Source organism: Montipora foliosa, chromosome 2 (genome assembly GCF_036669935.1).
Source record: "Montipora foliosa isolate CH-2021 chromosome 2, ASM3666993v2, whole genome shotgun sequence".
In the NCBI taxonomy this organism is placed as follows: domain Eukaryota; kingdom Metazoa; phylum Cnidaria; class Anthozoa; order Scleractinia; family Acroporidae; genus Montipora; species Montipora foliosa.
This window is the reverse complement of record NC_090870.1, coordinates 1,800,561-1,813,060: the sequence shown is the minus strand read 5'-3', so window position 1 is coordinate 1,813,060 and position 12,500 is coordinate 1,800,561. Positions and strand designations below refer to the sequence as shown.

At 38.0% G+C, this 12,500-nt stretch overlaps 2 protein-coding genes across 2 annotated transcripts; both read left to right on the top strand.

Moving 5' to 3' along the window:
* The first annotated feature begins 2,046 nt into the window (after positions 1-2,046).
* LOC137991091 (E3 ubiquitin-protein ligase MARCHF3-like) lies at positions 2,047-5,209 on the top strand. The gene is made up of 3 exons (XM_068836213.1): positions 2,047-2,136; positions 2,625-2,858; positions 4,859-5,209. The coding sequence occupies exons 1-3, from the start codon at positions 2,047-2,049 to the stop codon at positions 5,207-5,209; spliced, it is 675 nt and encodes a 224-aa protein (XP_068692314.1).
* Positions 5,210-7,308: 2,099 nt separating this feature from the next.
* On the top strand, positions 7,309-12,097 carry LOC137991991 (methylmalonyl-CoA epimerase, mitochondrial-like). The gene is made up of 8 exons (XM_068837021.1): positions 7,309-7,394; positions 7,473-7,517; positions 8,742-8,808; positions 8,917-8,972; positions 9,255-9,314; positions 10,168-10,254; positions 10,408-10,479; positions 11,177-12,097. The coding sequence occupies exons 1-8, from the start codon at positions 7,326-7,328 to the stop codon at positions 11,255-11,257; spliced, it is 537 nt and encodes a 178-aa protein (XP_068693122.1). The 5' UTR covers positions 7,309-7,325; the 3' UTR covers positions 11,258-12,097.
* The last annotated feature ends 403 nt before the right edge of the window (positions 12,098-12,500 follow it).

The following is a 12,500-nucleotide window of genomic DNA, read 5'->3' as shown; positions in this document are numbered from 1 at the left end:
CAATTTCATATCTTGTCTCCCTAAAACTTACGCAGGAATATTTTAAAAGTGTGACTTTTCGTGTGACGCACACTTCCTTCACAAACAAAAGCCACTGCTAATTAAGACAGTCCAGCCTCTTGAAAGAGTGTCTAGGTCGGTCAAACTTTAATAAGTGAGGGTCGGCCAGGATTTTGGGGTATACGGTATACAGGGGCTTTTTAAATCGAGTATACGGTATATTGCAGCTTAAATACGGGTATTCGGTATATCACTTTCTTTGAATTTCAGGTATAGAGTATATAATGCTTCCATTAATTTTGGGTATTTTGGCGAATTTTTTTCGGGTATACTGGTATACCACTACCCCCTCTGGCCGACCCTGATAAGTACGGTCAAAAATGAATAGGCCATTTCCGAGTTGATGTCTGCCTTCTCTTCTCTAAGTGCGAAGTTTTTGTTGTGAAAATTAGTTTTCATTCATATGTAAAGTAGAACTCGTTACCATTACAAAAGCTTCGCACTTAGACTCGCTTTGAAGAGGAGGCAGACATGAACTCGGAAATGGCCCATTACTTGGCAATAGGAGGTTTTCACGTGACCATGGTGGACGAAAACAAAAGATCTCTCATTAGCTTCTTTTGTTCGTCCACCAGAAGTCGTACATTTATCTATTGTTGTTGGTGTTCCTAGAGGTTGGTTGAAAACGTCCCATTTGTACGCCGTCACTAACGTGAATAGCACTTTTCTCTCACGAAGGGATAACCCTCCAAACGTCAGCCGTTCAATGTTTTCACGTTAGCAATTAGACCTTCATCAACTCGGACGACAAAATCAAATTCTCGGACTTCAATAGCACTGTTCGTACCAACTTCAAGAAAAATGAGGTAACTGGACAGAGCTAGATCCACCCGTGCAAGGAAGATTTGGATTTGTGTGGATTTGGTTAGGGTTAGGCTTAGCTAAGCTCGGGTTTCCTATGGGTAGTGCTTACTGATACAGGGATATTAGCAAGTGATCTTGGTATCCAAAAAGAAAATGTATTTATTTAAGATTCAATTTGGAAAAGAACGCCATACATTGCATTTTATTTTAAAGCTTTTTACAAATGTTGTTGATCAACAGATTCTTCCCCGGTTTTTGGCGCCATCTTAGTTGGGGGGCGAACACAGCAAAATTTACAGTAAATGTATGGGATTTTGGCCGACTTTGAACCGCTGTAGCGCCGCTAAAAAGAGACAGATTTCCACAGATATAGTGTCTTTCAAGATATTTATTCTGAGATTATTTTCATGAAATATGAAACGGATTAAGGCTACAACGACCATGAACGAATTTTTAAGATTCCGTACAAACCCTTCCAGAATCATCACGGCAAATTGCCGCGAAATTAGAAGCAACATGAGAAGATTTATTATTCGAATTTAAGGACGTCATACATTTCTTAATGACCTTATTTTCTGTTGAATGAATTATATCAATAAAACTATTGAAAGTAGTGGCAAAAGTTGGAAATCTGTCCCTTTTTTTTATAGCGGCGCTACACCGGCTCAAATTCGGCCAAAATCCCATACATTTACTGCAAATTTAGCCATGTTTGCCCCCAGACAAGATGGCGGTAAAAACCGTGAGAGCGTCTATTATCTTTGAAAAATGCGTGGTTAACCCCAATTTTCTTTTGGATTTCAATAACACTTTTTAACATCTGCTTCTCGGCCCCGCATATTCGTACACCGCGCAAAAAATACCTTTGAATGCTCTGCTGTCTATGTTACAATTGGCTTGACGTCATTAAGATAATACCTAATTATAACATTTCGAATCTCTTGGTCTTGATTCACGTCACAGATTGAACAAATGATCAATAATTGAAAAACTTGTTTCCTGGCCATTGAAGCCGAGGCTCTTTCCTTACCTTGCAATTACCTATTATTAAAAGGCATTGGAAATCAATGTGACGTAATAATCCAAATAAACAAATAAACAATAGGAAATAAATAAATGACAGGAATCAGCTACACATCAAAAAGATCTATAGAAATTAAACGGCAGTAATAAACTTGCAGTATGGCAGATACAGAACCAATACTGGAAAAACGGCATATAGTTCCTGCAGTAGAGAAGAGGGTATCCCCGATCGAGACAAATCATTCGCCTGTAAGTATATCTTAAACATTCAAAACAACTCTGGAGTTAATAATAATGGAATTTGTTGCTGTTTAGGTCTTCTAGACCTCTGTACCTGAATCGGTTTCAATAATTTGAAAAAGCTAATTTTACTTTCTTCGAATTGATAATCGCAAAAGGAAACTATGGAGGAACAAAAATAACCGAAGAAGCAAGTGTTACAGCTCTTAAGCGTAACACTACCAGCCCCTGCTTTCTCACAGGTATAGCAACCAATGGCCTTCCTTGCATCCGACTGACAGCTTGACTGTAACACATGACATAGACTTTGGTCGCAGCGACGACAACTCCCACTACAAATAGAAGATTCACTCGTTTGAGCGATTTTTTTTTACAAAACTAGGCGGCTAAAATTTTCGAGAAATAACTAATTTTACATCACAATACATTTCAAAATTATTGGACTATCAGAGTTAATCTAAGATCACATTTACTGTTTTGTTCATTTTGTCCTTCAGGATTTTCATCTGGATGTCAAATCCCTCTCGTCCGACGATCTCTTAAACACATGCCGTATTTGTAGAGACGAAACAATCAATGAGTCATTAGTTAGCCCCTGTCACTGTTCAGGAACGCTTGGGAAATGCCATGTTCACTGTCTGGAGGAATGGCTCTCAAAGGCTAATAAAAACTCTTGCGAAATATGTGGTTATAGATATCGTACAACCAGGATCCCGAGATCCCTTAAAGAGGTACGTAGGTTCGTTCCTCAAAACAATAAAGAGACAAATTCATTGCATTTCATTCCCTCCCTTTAACTCCGAACTGGTAACAACCAGAGATGAAAAGAGAAGGAGTGTTTGGGTCGTGGCTTGTCTTCGGCAAAATTCAACAAAATGGCTTCCTATCAACAAAGGGAAGCGCGACATTACTGTATTATGTATGACAGGATCCCTCGTTATGGGCTCCTTGTTATGGACACTAACTGACATTTTGACAAGCGCGCCTGCTATGTGTCTTGTGGAATCTGCCTTCCTTTTCGTCCAAAATGATTGAAATTCATATATCCCAAGGGTCAGCTTGAGTCTCCCTTAAGCCTGGAGCATACTTGAGCTATCAGCTTAGCAAAGTTCATTCGCGACTGTTGGCGTAAGCAAATTGCCCCAGTGTGCAGTGGCGTTTTCAGCGCATTTAGTCACGTGTGCCATCGACGCCGAATATTGAACAGGTGAGGTCGAATGAGTAGGCAATTTCCGAGTTCATGCCTGCCTCCTCTTCAAAGCGAGTCTAAGTGCGAAGTTCTTGTTATGAAAATTAGTTTTCATTCATATGTAAAGTAGAACTAATTACATCACAAAAACTTCGCACTTAGACTCGCTTAGAAGAGGAGGCAGACATGAACTCGGAAATGGCCTATTTAATTTAGACCGAGTGAACATTATCGCGTGTGAAAAGCTATCGCCTTACACTTGCGTAATGTGCTTAAACGCTGAAGATTAGGGTGAAAGTTAACACTTCCGCATTTGCAGATGGAGAGCTCACAGCGAGCATGATCTTGCTGGGTACCCTGGTTAAAGACAACTTAACGTGGCTGAACACAGTTTCATGATACCTATGTTTCATTTACCTTTTTTTTTCTAAAACCCTTGATACTTTGGTCGCCAAAAATGGTAGCAAGCAAGTTAACAACACGAACTTCGGTTTTTTGATAGTTAGATGACGTCTATACCGTTGCCATGGCAACATGAATAAATATAAAGAGGACTTTAAAGTCGGTTATATTTATTTGCAGAAAATCTGGTCATTAGATTTTCTTTATAATTTGCATGCAACAAGCTGGTAACGATGCTCAAAAGTCAACACTATTTCAATAGCAATTTGACAGAGAGATCTTTAATCATCCCTGGTTGAAGGTTCACTAGAAAATCTAGAATTTCCTTTGTTAAAGTTCAAATTTTTTTCAATATTCCAGTTACTTATTTCTTTAAGTATTTTCGTGCCAATTTTCGTTAAATTCTAACAAGTGGTTCTCGAGAAATAGGCGTATTTCCGAGAAAGCTATTTCGCATTCAATCGCAATTTTTAACAGTACGCATGCGCTGCATTTAGCTGGGTTCTTTTTCAATAACAAAGAAATATCTGCGAATTGCGGGATTCATTGCATCGTTAACTTTTCTAACATACATTTCTCATAAAAGACTTTGTTCAGTTATGACGAAAAATAGTACAGATAGCGGAAACATTGAGCAAATAAAATGATTGCTGTATTGAAGCCATGTTTATCTTTTTCGCAATCCTTGCGCGCGCGCTGCATTGCGTTAGCAAGAGCGCGCGCGAAAACTGTGTTCGGCCACCTTTCTTTCACTATCAATACTTAAAGAACAAAGAAAAGCAAGTTTTCTTTGTGAGTCGGCAGATAGTGACCGCGATTCAGCAAGCTAATAAAATCAAAAAACTTGCAGGACTTCATAAAGGAGAGCCTCTTTTTTCAATGGCAACCCTTCCCGTGGGAGATTCACCAAGCCCACTGTTGTAAAAGCCAATTAAAACAGAGCTATCTCAGTGCCAAGGGAAACATGAAAACTTTCGCAAGAAAAACCTGTTCCTAAAAATAAATTTATTCGGGAAAGGGTTGACTCAAGGAATTAGTGGAGATAGAGGCTCTGTTTGATGCTTGAGCTCCTGAAACTTGTCCTTGGTGATCTTTGAAAACGTTATATGATTAACCTTGACAACTTCTTTCTTATTTTAGTGGGTTACTCGAGGCCAAGGACGTCGTGAGCGTCGTTTTCTCTGTGGGGACTTCGTCTGCTTCCTGATTCTCAGTCCATTAGTGATAGCAAGCTCATACCTATGCGCTCAAGGAGCCTGGTACTACTTTTTCATCACGGACAGATGGACTGGCGCGGGGCTAGTTTCACTGAGTGTGTTTCTGTTGTGTATATTCGGGTTTTGGTTGATAGTAACAGTAAGATTTCACCACAGATGTTGGCTGGACTGGAGAGACCGTAATCAAGTAGTTAAACTTGTGAAAAGTCAGATGTTTCAAGAGGGAGAGTTAGAGAATTCAGGAGCTTTGTCTGGGACAGAAACAGCCGTGTGACTCTAGTGTCTGCCCGCTATCTACCTATTCCGTTATTCAATGACTCATGCATTTAAACTGTTATCCAATTAAACTTGATTCCTTTTGAGTTTCACCTAGATTTGTTACTAGCTTCTTGACTCCATCTTAATAATATTGTTGAAGTCAGCGTGCATGTTTCTTCCAGTGAGCCGTGAAACTAGGAAAACTTGAAATAAGACAGAGCTACTTGTTAGTTTTGAAACGCCATAGTGAATATAAATAGTATCTTAAGGGACAAACGTGCTTCGATAAAGGAAAGGAACTTTATTTAAGTGTCTAGTCGTACTAGCGCTGGAGCACTAATTGGAGACACTGTAAACTGTACGAATATTAACGAATATTAACGCAAGTCAAGTCAAATGTTGGTTTTTGAGGAGAGGGGAAACCGGAGTATCCGGAGAAAATCTCTCGGTGCAGAATAGAGAACAAACAAACTCAACCCACATATGACGCCGGATCTGGGAATCGAACCCGGGCACATTGGTGGGAGGCGAGTGCTCTCAACACTGCGCCATCCCTGCACCCCAGTTTCATGTTTATCGATAGCTACTACATGTTCCGCGAGGGAGTTTAGAAAACTGTAGAGCGCGCGTTTTTGGACTGAACACCTTAGTTTTATCCACGTACGCATTATTATGAAATTACGTACTCTTATGGTAGTCTATATTCAGCTATTATTGTTCAGCGATCGTAGAATCTGCTACTTGCTATCTATCAATGGATATCCTATCAAGCTATCTTTTGGTGTGAGTCGTCGACCGAATTCAATCCCTCATCTACATCTACATCTACCACTACCACCATCACCGCTACTCACCGCTACTACTACTGTTACATCGTAAGATTATCGACGATTCTACAATTTGTCGTTACTTTGCAACTCAAGGAACTGAATTTTTTTTAATTTTGATTAAATCTGGTGTACATATTGCCTATCAGTGGAGTTCAATTTGTCTATTGCCTCACACCAAGTCAGCTAACCCTGTAATTGTTGAAGATCACCGGAGTATTTCGCAACCTCTAAGATCTTCGCAATTACACTACTTATCTTCAAATTTTGCTAAAAAATCTATGAATAAAAGGTATTTTACTACGATCACTAAACAATTACTTAAATAAAAGGCTTTATGCCCTGCCAAACAGCTTCAACAAAATTGAACAACAACCTCGTTCCCAGGGCATCTTTGTCGATATTATATGTGTTTTTAGAGCGATTGAATGCATTCATTGCCGATAAGAGTCGGCCAAAGTTGGGTTGAAATTCTGGTGCAAGATTGCCGTTTATCGAGGGTATTCAAAGTTAGCAAATTTGTCCAGAATAACACGATATCTGAGGAAACCAACTACGGTAGCAACTATCAGGATTCTCTTGTCAAATGTTGAAGCTGTTTTCCCGAGCCTTTACAAGAGTAGTTACATGATAACTACTAATTATTATTATTATTGTTGTTATTATTATTATTATTATTATTATTATTATTATTATTATTATTATTATTGCTTGGCAGAATTATCTTGAAGGGCTTCTGTGTAAATGAGACCACAATTGTGTATAACAGCCAGAAGTCAGGCTACTTACCCAAGTGCTGGAGCCTCCCTCAAAGTTGCTGATTGTGCAATTCTTTAATCACGGGCAAGAAAACTTGGCTTTTTCTGATATCAAATCGGCTTTAATTTCGTCCCACGTCTGCACTGAAAAGGACATTTTCACTGCTTAATAGTCCATTCTAATGCTTTCCAGTCATTTTTGTGGACGAAAAGAAAAATTGTGTGAAACCAAACCACCGTTCCTTTTTTATTTCTTTGTCGCTAATTCTCGACCTTAACGTCGCTGTCGGAATTTTGCAGGAAAAGGATGACATTCGCCTGAGGATTTCATTTTATGTGCTATCGCTACCTCTTTTGGGCCATGTCGCTTGTCGGGGTTTACCCTGGCAGGGCCTATGTATTAGGCGGGCACCCTGTTATAAGCGGTCACTTAGCCATTTCCCGGACTGCAGTTCTGAAGGGACATCCCCCGACTCCCTGTCCCCGACGCGACGGTGTGAGACGGTATTTGTTACCAGTCCTCCACGGAGTTGATGTTCTTTCAAAAATGTTCAGTTCGGTACTGCGACGTTCAGGTGTTTTACTGCTTGCTCAGAGAGCGGTTTATAATATTCAGGTAGGTTGGTAGTTTTTTTTAAGTACTAGATTATTTCAATTTTAAAAATTGTTTTGACTGATTCATTAATAACAACAGGTTAACAATGGACTAAGGACTTCGATGTCATCAGTGAGTTTTAAGGTTAGTGCGATTTTTGGCCTTTGACTTGGCTGGCATGTCATGATTGCAAAAAAATACTACATGTTAGGCGTTGTTTATGTATTTTAATACAATAATGGAAAAATTAATAGAGAAAGAACGAAATTTGTGTCAATTTTCACATGCATGCGAGCTAGCATGTATTATCTATGCCATTAATTAAAGTTATTCTCTGCACGCGATCAAAATTTCCAAATCTCTGCAATCTCTGCAATCTCATTGGTTTTGAGAATAGGCGGAAAATTTCAAACCCCTGTTCCAAAACCGCTTCCGTTTGGGCCCTTTAAGTACTAAACCTTGTTTTTTCCAGCATTGTGGCAACATGAGTAAGTGGTATAACTAAAATATCTGCATTAAAAATGAAAATAAAGCATGTGTCGGGGGAATGGAAGCTAGAACTTAATGAAAGGTAATTTGTCCTCGACTCCACCTCAAAATTGGAATGAAACCAAAGACACACTGTGATTCTCAGTTGAGTATGCAACTAGGAAGTTTCACGACAAAGTTTTAACATTTGAGTTCCCATGTTGTCAAGGGCAACTTGCTTCGTTTCCAGGAGTATTAACTTTTAGGGCCTTGACGTCTTGAGTGTTGAAGCCCGCCAAAATCTATGGAGGGTCTAATTTGCAGGTCGCAGGTCGCGGGTTGCAGGTCATTGTTTCACCAATACAGAAAGTATCCTAAACATTCTTAAAAGCTAACCTTAGCCCAAAAAACTTTTGATTAGGGGTAATTAGGCCTAAGGTTAGGTTTTAAGAATGTTTAGGATACTTTCTGTATTGGTGAAACAATGACCTGCAACCCACGACCTGCGACCTGCAAATTAGACCCGCCGCAAAATCTACAGTGTAACAGTTGAATCCAAGTGGTGACCATTGCCAGTTAAATGGTGTCAAAACCCAAAAAGTTACCCTTGGAAAGGAAGAAAGTTGCCCTTGACAACATGGTAACTTTAACATTGAAACATTGTCACCAAACTTCCCTAGTGTCGTACTCAACTGAGAATCATAGTACTTTTGGTGACTCCGTCTTTGGGTTAATGCAGATAATTCCTTTTTCTTGCTTTCAATCATTTGATGGTGATTTAATTTCAGTTCTTTATTCAACACTGCCATTTGTTGGATCATTAGTAGTAGCTGTTTGTTTTCTCTCTTCCTCTTTATTCTTATTTTTTTAAAACCAATGTTCTGCATGGTTTGTTCATAGAATGAAAAAGAAAAATTGTGGAATCTTGGAAAATTGAACCATGTTGCCATTGCTGTTCCTGATCTTGGTACGTTTTATTTATTTTTTAACTGGATCTTTTGTAACACCTTTTTCATAGTATTCCTGCAAATTATGGCCTTTTTATTCATAGCATTTTACTGCTTTTGTTTTTCAGACAAGGCCAGTAAAATGTACGAAAATGTGTTAGGTGCAGATGTTAGTGATATATTGGTGAGTTAAATTCTCAGGTTATTTTTGTCTTTCTCCTAGGATTTTCATACAAACTGCAAGAATTACATCAATAATAATTATTACTTTAATATTGTTTCTCAAACCCCTTTTAGATTTTATTACATGTATTGATCATCACATTCAGTTTTACAAATGACTGATCCATGAACCCTTTCACCCCTATACCAGCACCCATTGACAGGTAAAATTGTATGGTGTTAGACAGAGAATACTGGAAGGTACCAGTGGACCTGGTTTGTTTTTTATGATTGTGCTGTCTAGGATTTGCCAGAGCATGGAGTTTCGACTGTTTTTGTTAATCTTGGGAACACTAAACTCGAGGTAATTTATAACATCACATTCTTTTGTGCTGATTTTATGTTCAACCTGCATTTAGTGGTGAAATGGACCTACCTAATAACAGTAGGTGGCAAGGAGCACTAGTTTTGTGTGCTCATTTCATTAGTAAAAAAATGGTTTTCCTTGGGCACTTACCATTATGACATATTTAGGAAAACAATTTGCTCCAAATAAAGGAGTGGAAAAGTTAACCTGAACTATTTCATAGGCCACTTTCAAAAAATACCATGATACTCTTTGATTGCGGTCCAACAGTTTTCATAAGCATTAGTTCCAGTTTCTCTTGGGACTTACAATAATTGCCCCAAGAGAAAATAAAAATAAGGGCAAACAAAGAGTATTATGGTATTTTTGAAGTGGCCTATTCTTGCTAACTGGAGCCAGGCTTTTTTGGTGGTACACAAAAAATTATAGTAACAAACAAAATTCCTTGAAGGATAGAGACTTGACTTTGTTTTCCCACTGGAACAACCTACTAATGGGAAATGCCAAATTGCCTTGTTCAAAGTGAATTAATACTTCATTTAAAGAGGATTAGACTTGAGGCCCTGAAAGAAAAGAACCAATTAGCCAGTATCAAAAGTACCATAACACTCTTTGTTTGTCCCTCCAAAATGTTGCATAAGCATTGTTTTTATTTTCTCTTGAGACTCACAAGGGTCCCAAGAGGAACTGGAAACAATGCTTATACAAAATTTTGGAGGGACAAACAAAGGGTATTATGGTGTTTTTGATACTGGCTAATTTTACCTTGGTTGTTAAGGAAATGTTGGGGTAGGAAGTTGAATGTGCATGAGACACTTAACTGGCATGTTTCTTTTCTCCAACCCATTAGCTTTTGCACCCTTTGGGAGACAACAGTCCTATAGAAGGATTTCTCAAGAAGAAGGCAGATGGAGGTATACATCACATCTGTATTGAGGTAAGATGTAAAATAGTAAGTAATTCCGAAAAAAGATTTAGAAAGTCAACTCTGCAGAGGAAAGCACTCAACTTCTATGGACTTTAGATGAACAATGTGCTTGATTTGTAACATGCTGATTTGTAAATTTATCATGACTTCTCTTTTTTCCAGGTTGACGACATCAAGGCTGCCATGAAAGATTTGAAGGAACACAACATAAGATCCTTGAATGCAGAACCAAAGGTTGGAAATTTACCAGAATGGCAGAATTAGATAGACTTTTGTATGACCTTGAAAAAGCATTTGCAATTTGTTTCACGGACCAATCTTTGGCAAGATTAAAACAAAGCTTTTCCTTATTCCCGCGAAAGAAACTCCTAGTATGGGAAGTAAACAGTTTTATCACCAAATCACATTACTGCATTTCAAATGATGTCAAAGGGAAACTTTCCAGAAAGTTCCATGGAGAGATGACGTTGCTTGCATCTGTGTTCGCTTTAAGCCAATGAAAATTTGCGCTCGTTTGTTTTGTTCAATAAGCCAATTAAATGTTTTGCATTATTGTTTGTGTTCTGTTTTTATGTTACTTTATTTTTCAAGGTCATATGAAAGTCGCTCTAGCTATATAATAACATTATAATTATGTAGAATATTCAATGGGATTATGATGGTATGGAAGGACACTAATTATAATTTCAGAATTAGATTTTTACAAAATGTCTTACTTAACCCTTTAAGGCCATTGACAAGTAAAATTGTCTAGCATTAGACACAGTAAAATCTGTATTATTAAATGGCCACTGGGGGTTAAAGGGTTAAAAGGCTAGAATGGTATACTGTCGTTTTACAGAGATTCATTAGAATCCTGTGAGGATAAAAAACTCAACCACTATTTCTTTTGAGAATAACTGATCTCATAGTTTTCCTCTCTTTTTTGTAGATTGGCGCTCATGGTAAGCCAGTCGTTTTTCTGCATCCAAAAGACTGTGGTGGTGTCTTGGTTGAAATGGAAGAAGCATGACTTTCCAAACAAGTTAAAACTGTTAACCCTTTGTCCTACAAGGCGTTCTCCATTAGCAAAATCTTCAGCAGTAGCCAGAGTTAATCTGTACAGTAGTCATCATTGTAACATAAGATTGGAAAATGCTAGTGACAAACCTCAAGGTGCTACTTTATTAGAATATTAAATCACTTCTCTTTTCTTTCTCTATATTTTGAAAAGTGTGTTTGCTAATATCACCTGACAGGTGAAATTTTACATGTAAGCCTACATTTCAAGTAGAAGATTATTTATTTTTTATGTAAGAGCCTGCTATGGCTAACTTTAAAATCCTGAAAGATCCAGGCTTAAGAATGCTGTGTGTGATCCCACACCCAATTTAGCATGCAGCTCTTCAAAAAAAATGTCACCAGTCAGCTATGCCATTCCTTAGTTGTGCACGCCCTCATAAGAAAAATCCTGGATCTGCCCCTTACAGTCTACAGTAGCTTTCCAGGGACAACAGGTCAGTTTTGAACACCAGTTATAGCTGACCTTTAAATCCAAAACGTGTACTTGAAGTTAAACTTTTGGATCCTAACATAATTGTTCATCACCGTCTGGAATTGTTAATGAATTTTACCAGTGATGCACATTATGATACAAATTATATTGAAGCAGGATCATATGTAGAGAACAAACAAATTATTCTCTCTATTCAGTTTTCTCTGAGTTGGGTAGTAATATTACAAAAAATATAGAGCATTGATCCAGTGTCTCAAAAACAATAATTTATTTTTATCATCGAGCTATTGAAAGTGCCTTTCTGATCCTAGTGGAATCTTGCATCAGTTTGGTGAAATAAATATTAATGTTCTGTCAGTCTCTGTGGTATCTCTTTAATAATTTTTATTCCAGGTGGGATTCTTTGGGTTGGAACTTAGTACAGGGTTCGTGCTACTCCTTGAAGTCCTTGAAAAGCCCTGGCATTTAATTTTGGACATCAAAGGAGCTTGAAAGGCCCTTGAAAAAAAGGATAATTTTTGTGGAAACTGCTTGAAAACTCCTTGAATTTTTGCTTGGGTGAAAATTGTTGAGTGCATCATGCTAAGTTAAAGAGACATTTCAAAAATTGAGCCCAAAATTGACTATTAGGGAAACATTAAAACCAAAAATTAAAATGCTCATGCATGCGCTTAACTTGCAGGATGTGGTAAGGAATATCAAAATAGGCTTTTTCTCCTTATAAAGACTCCTTGAAAACTCAATTCCTGGTTATTGAAAA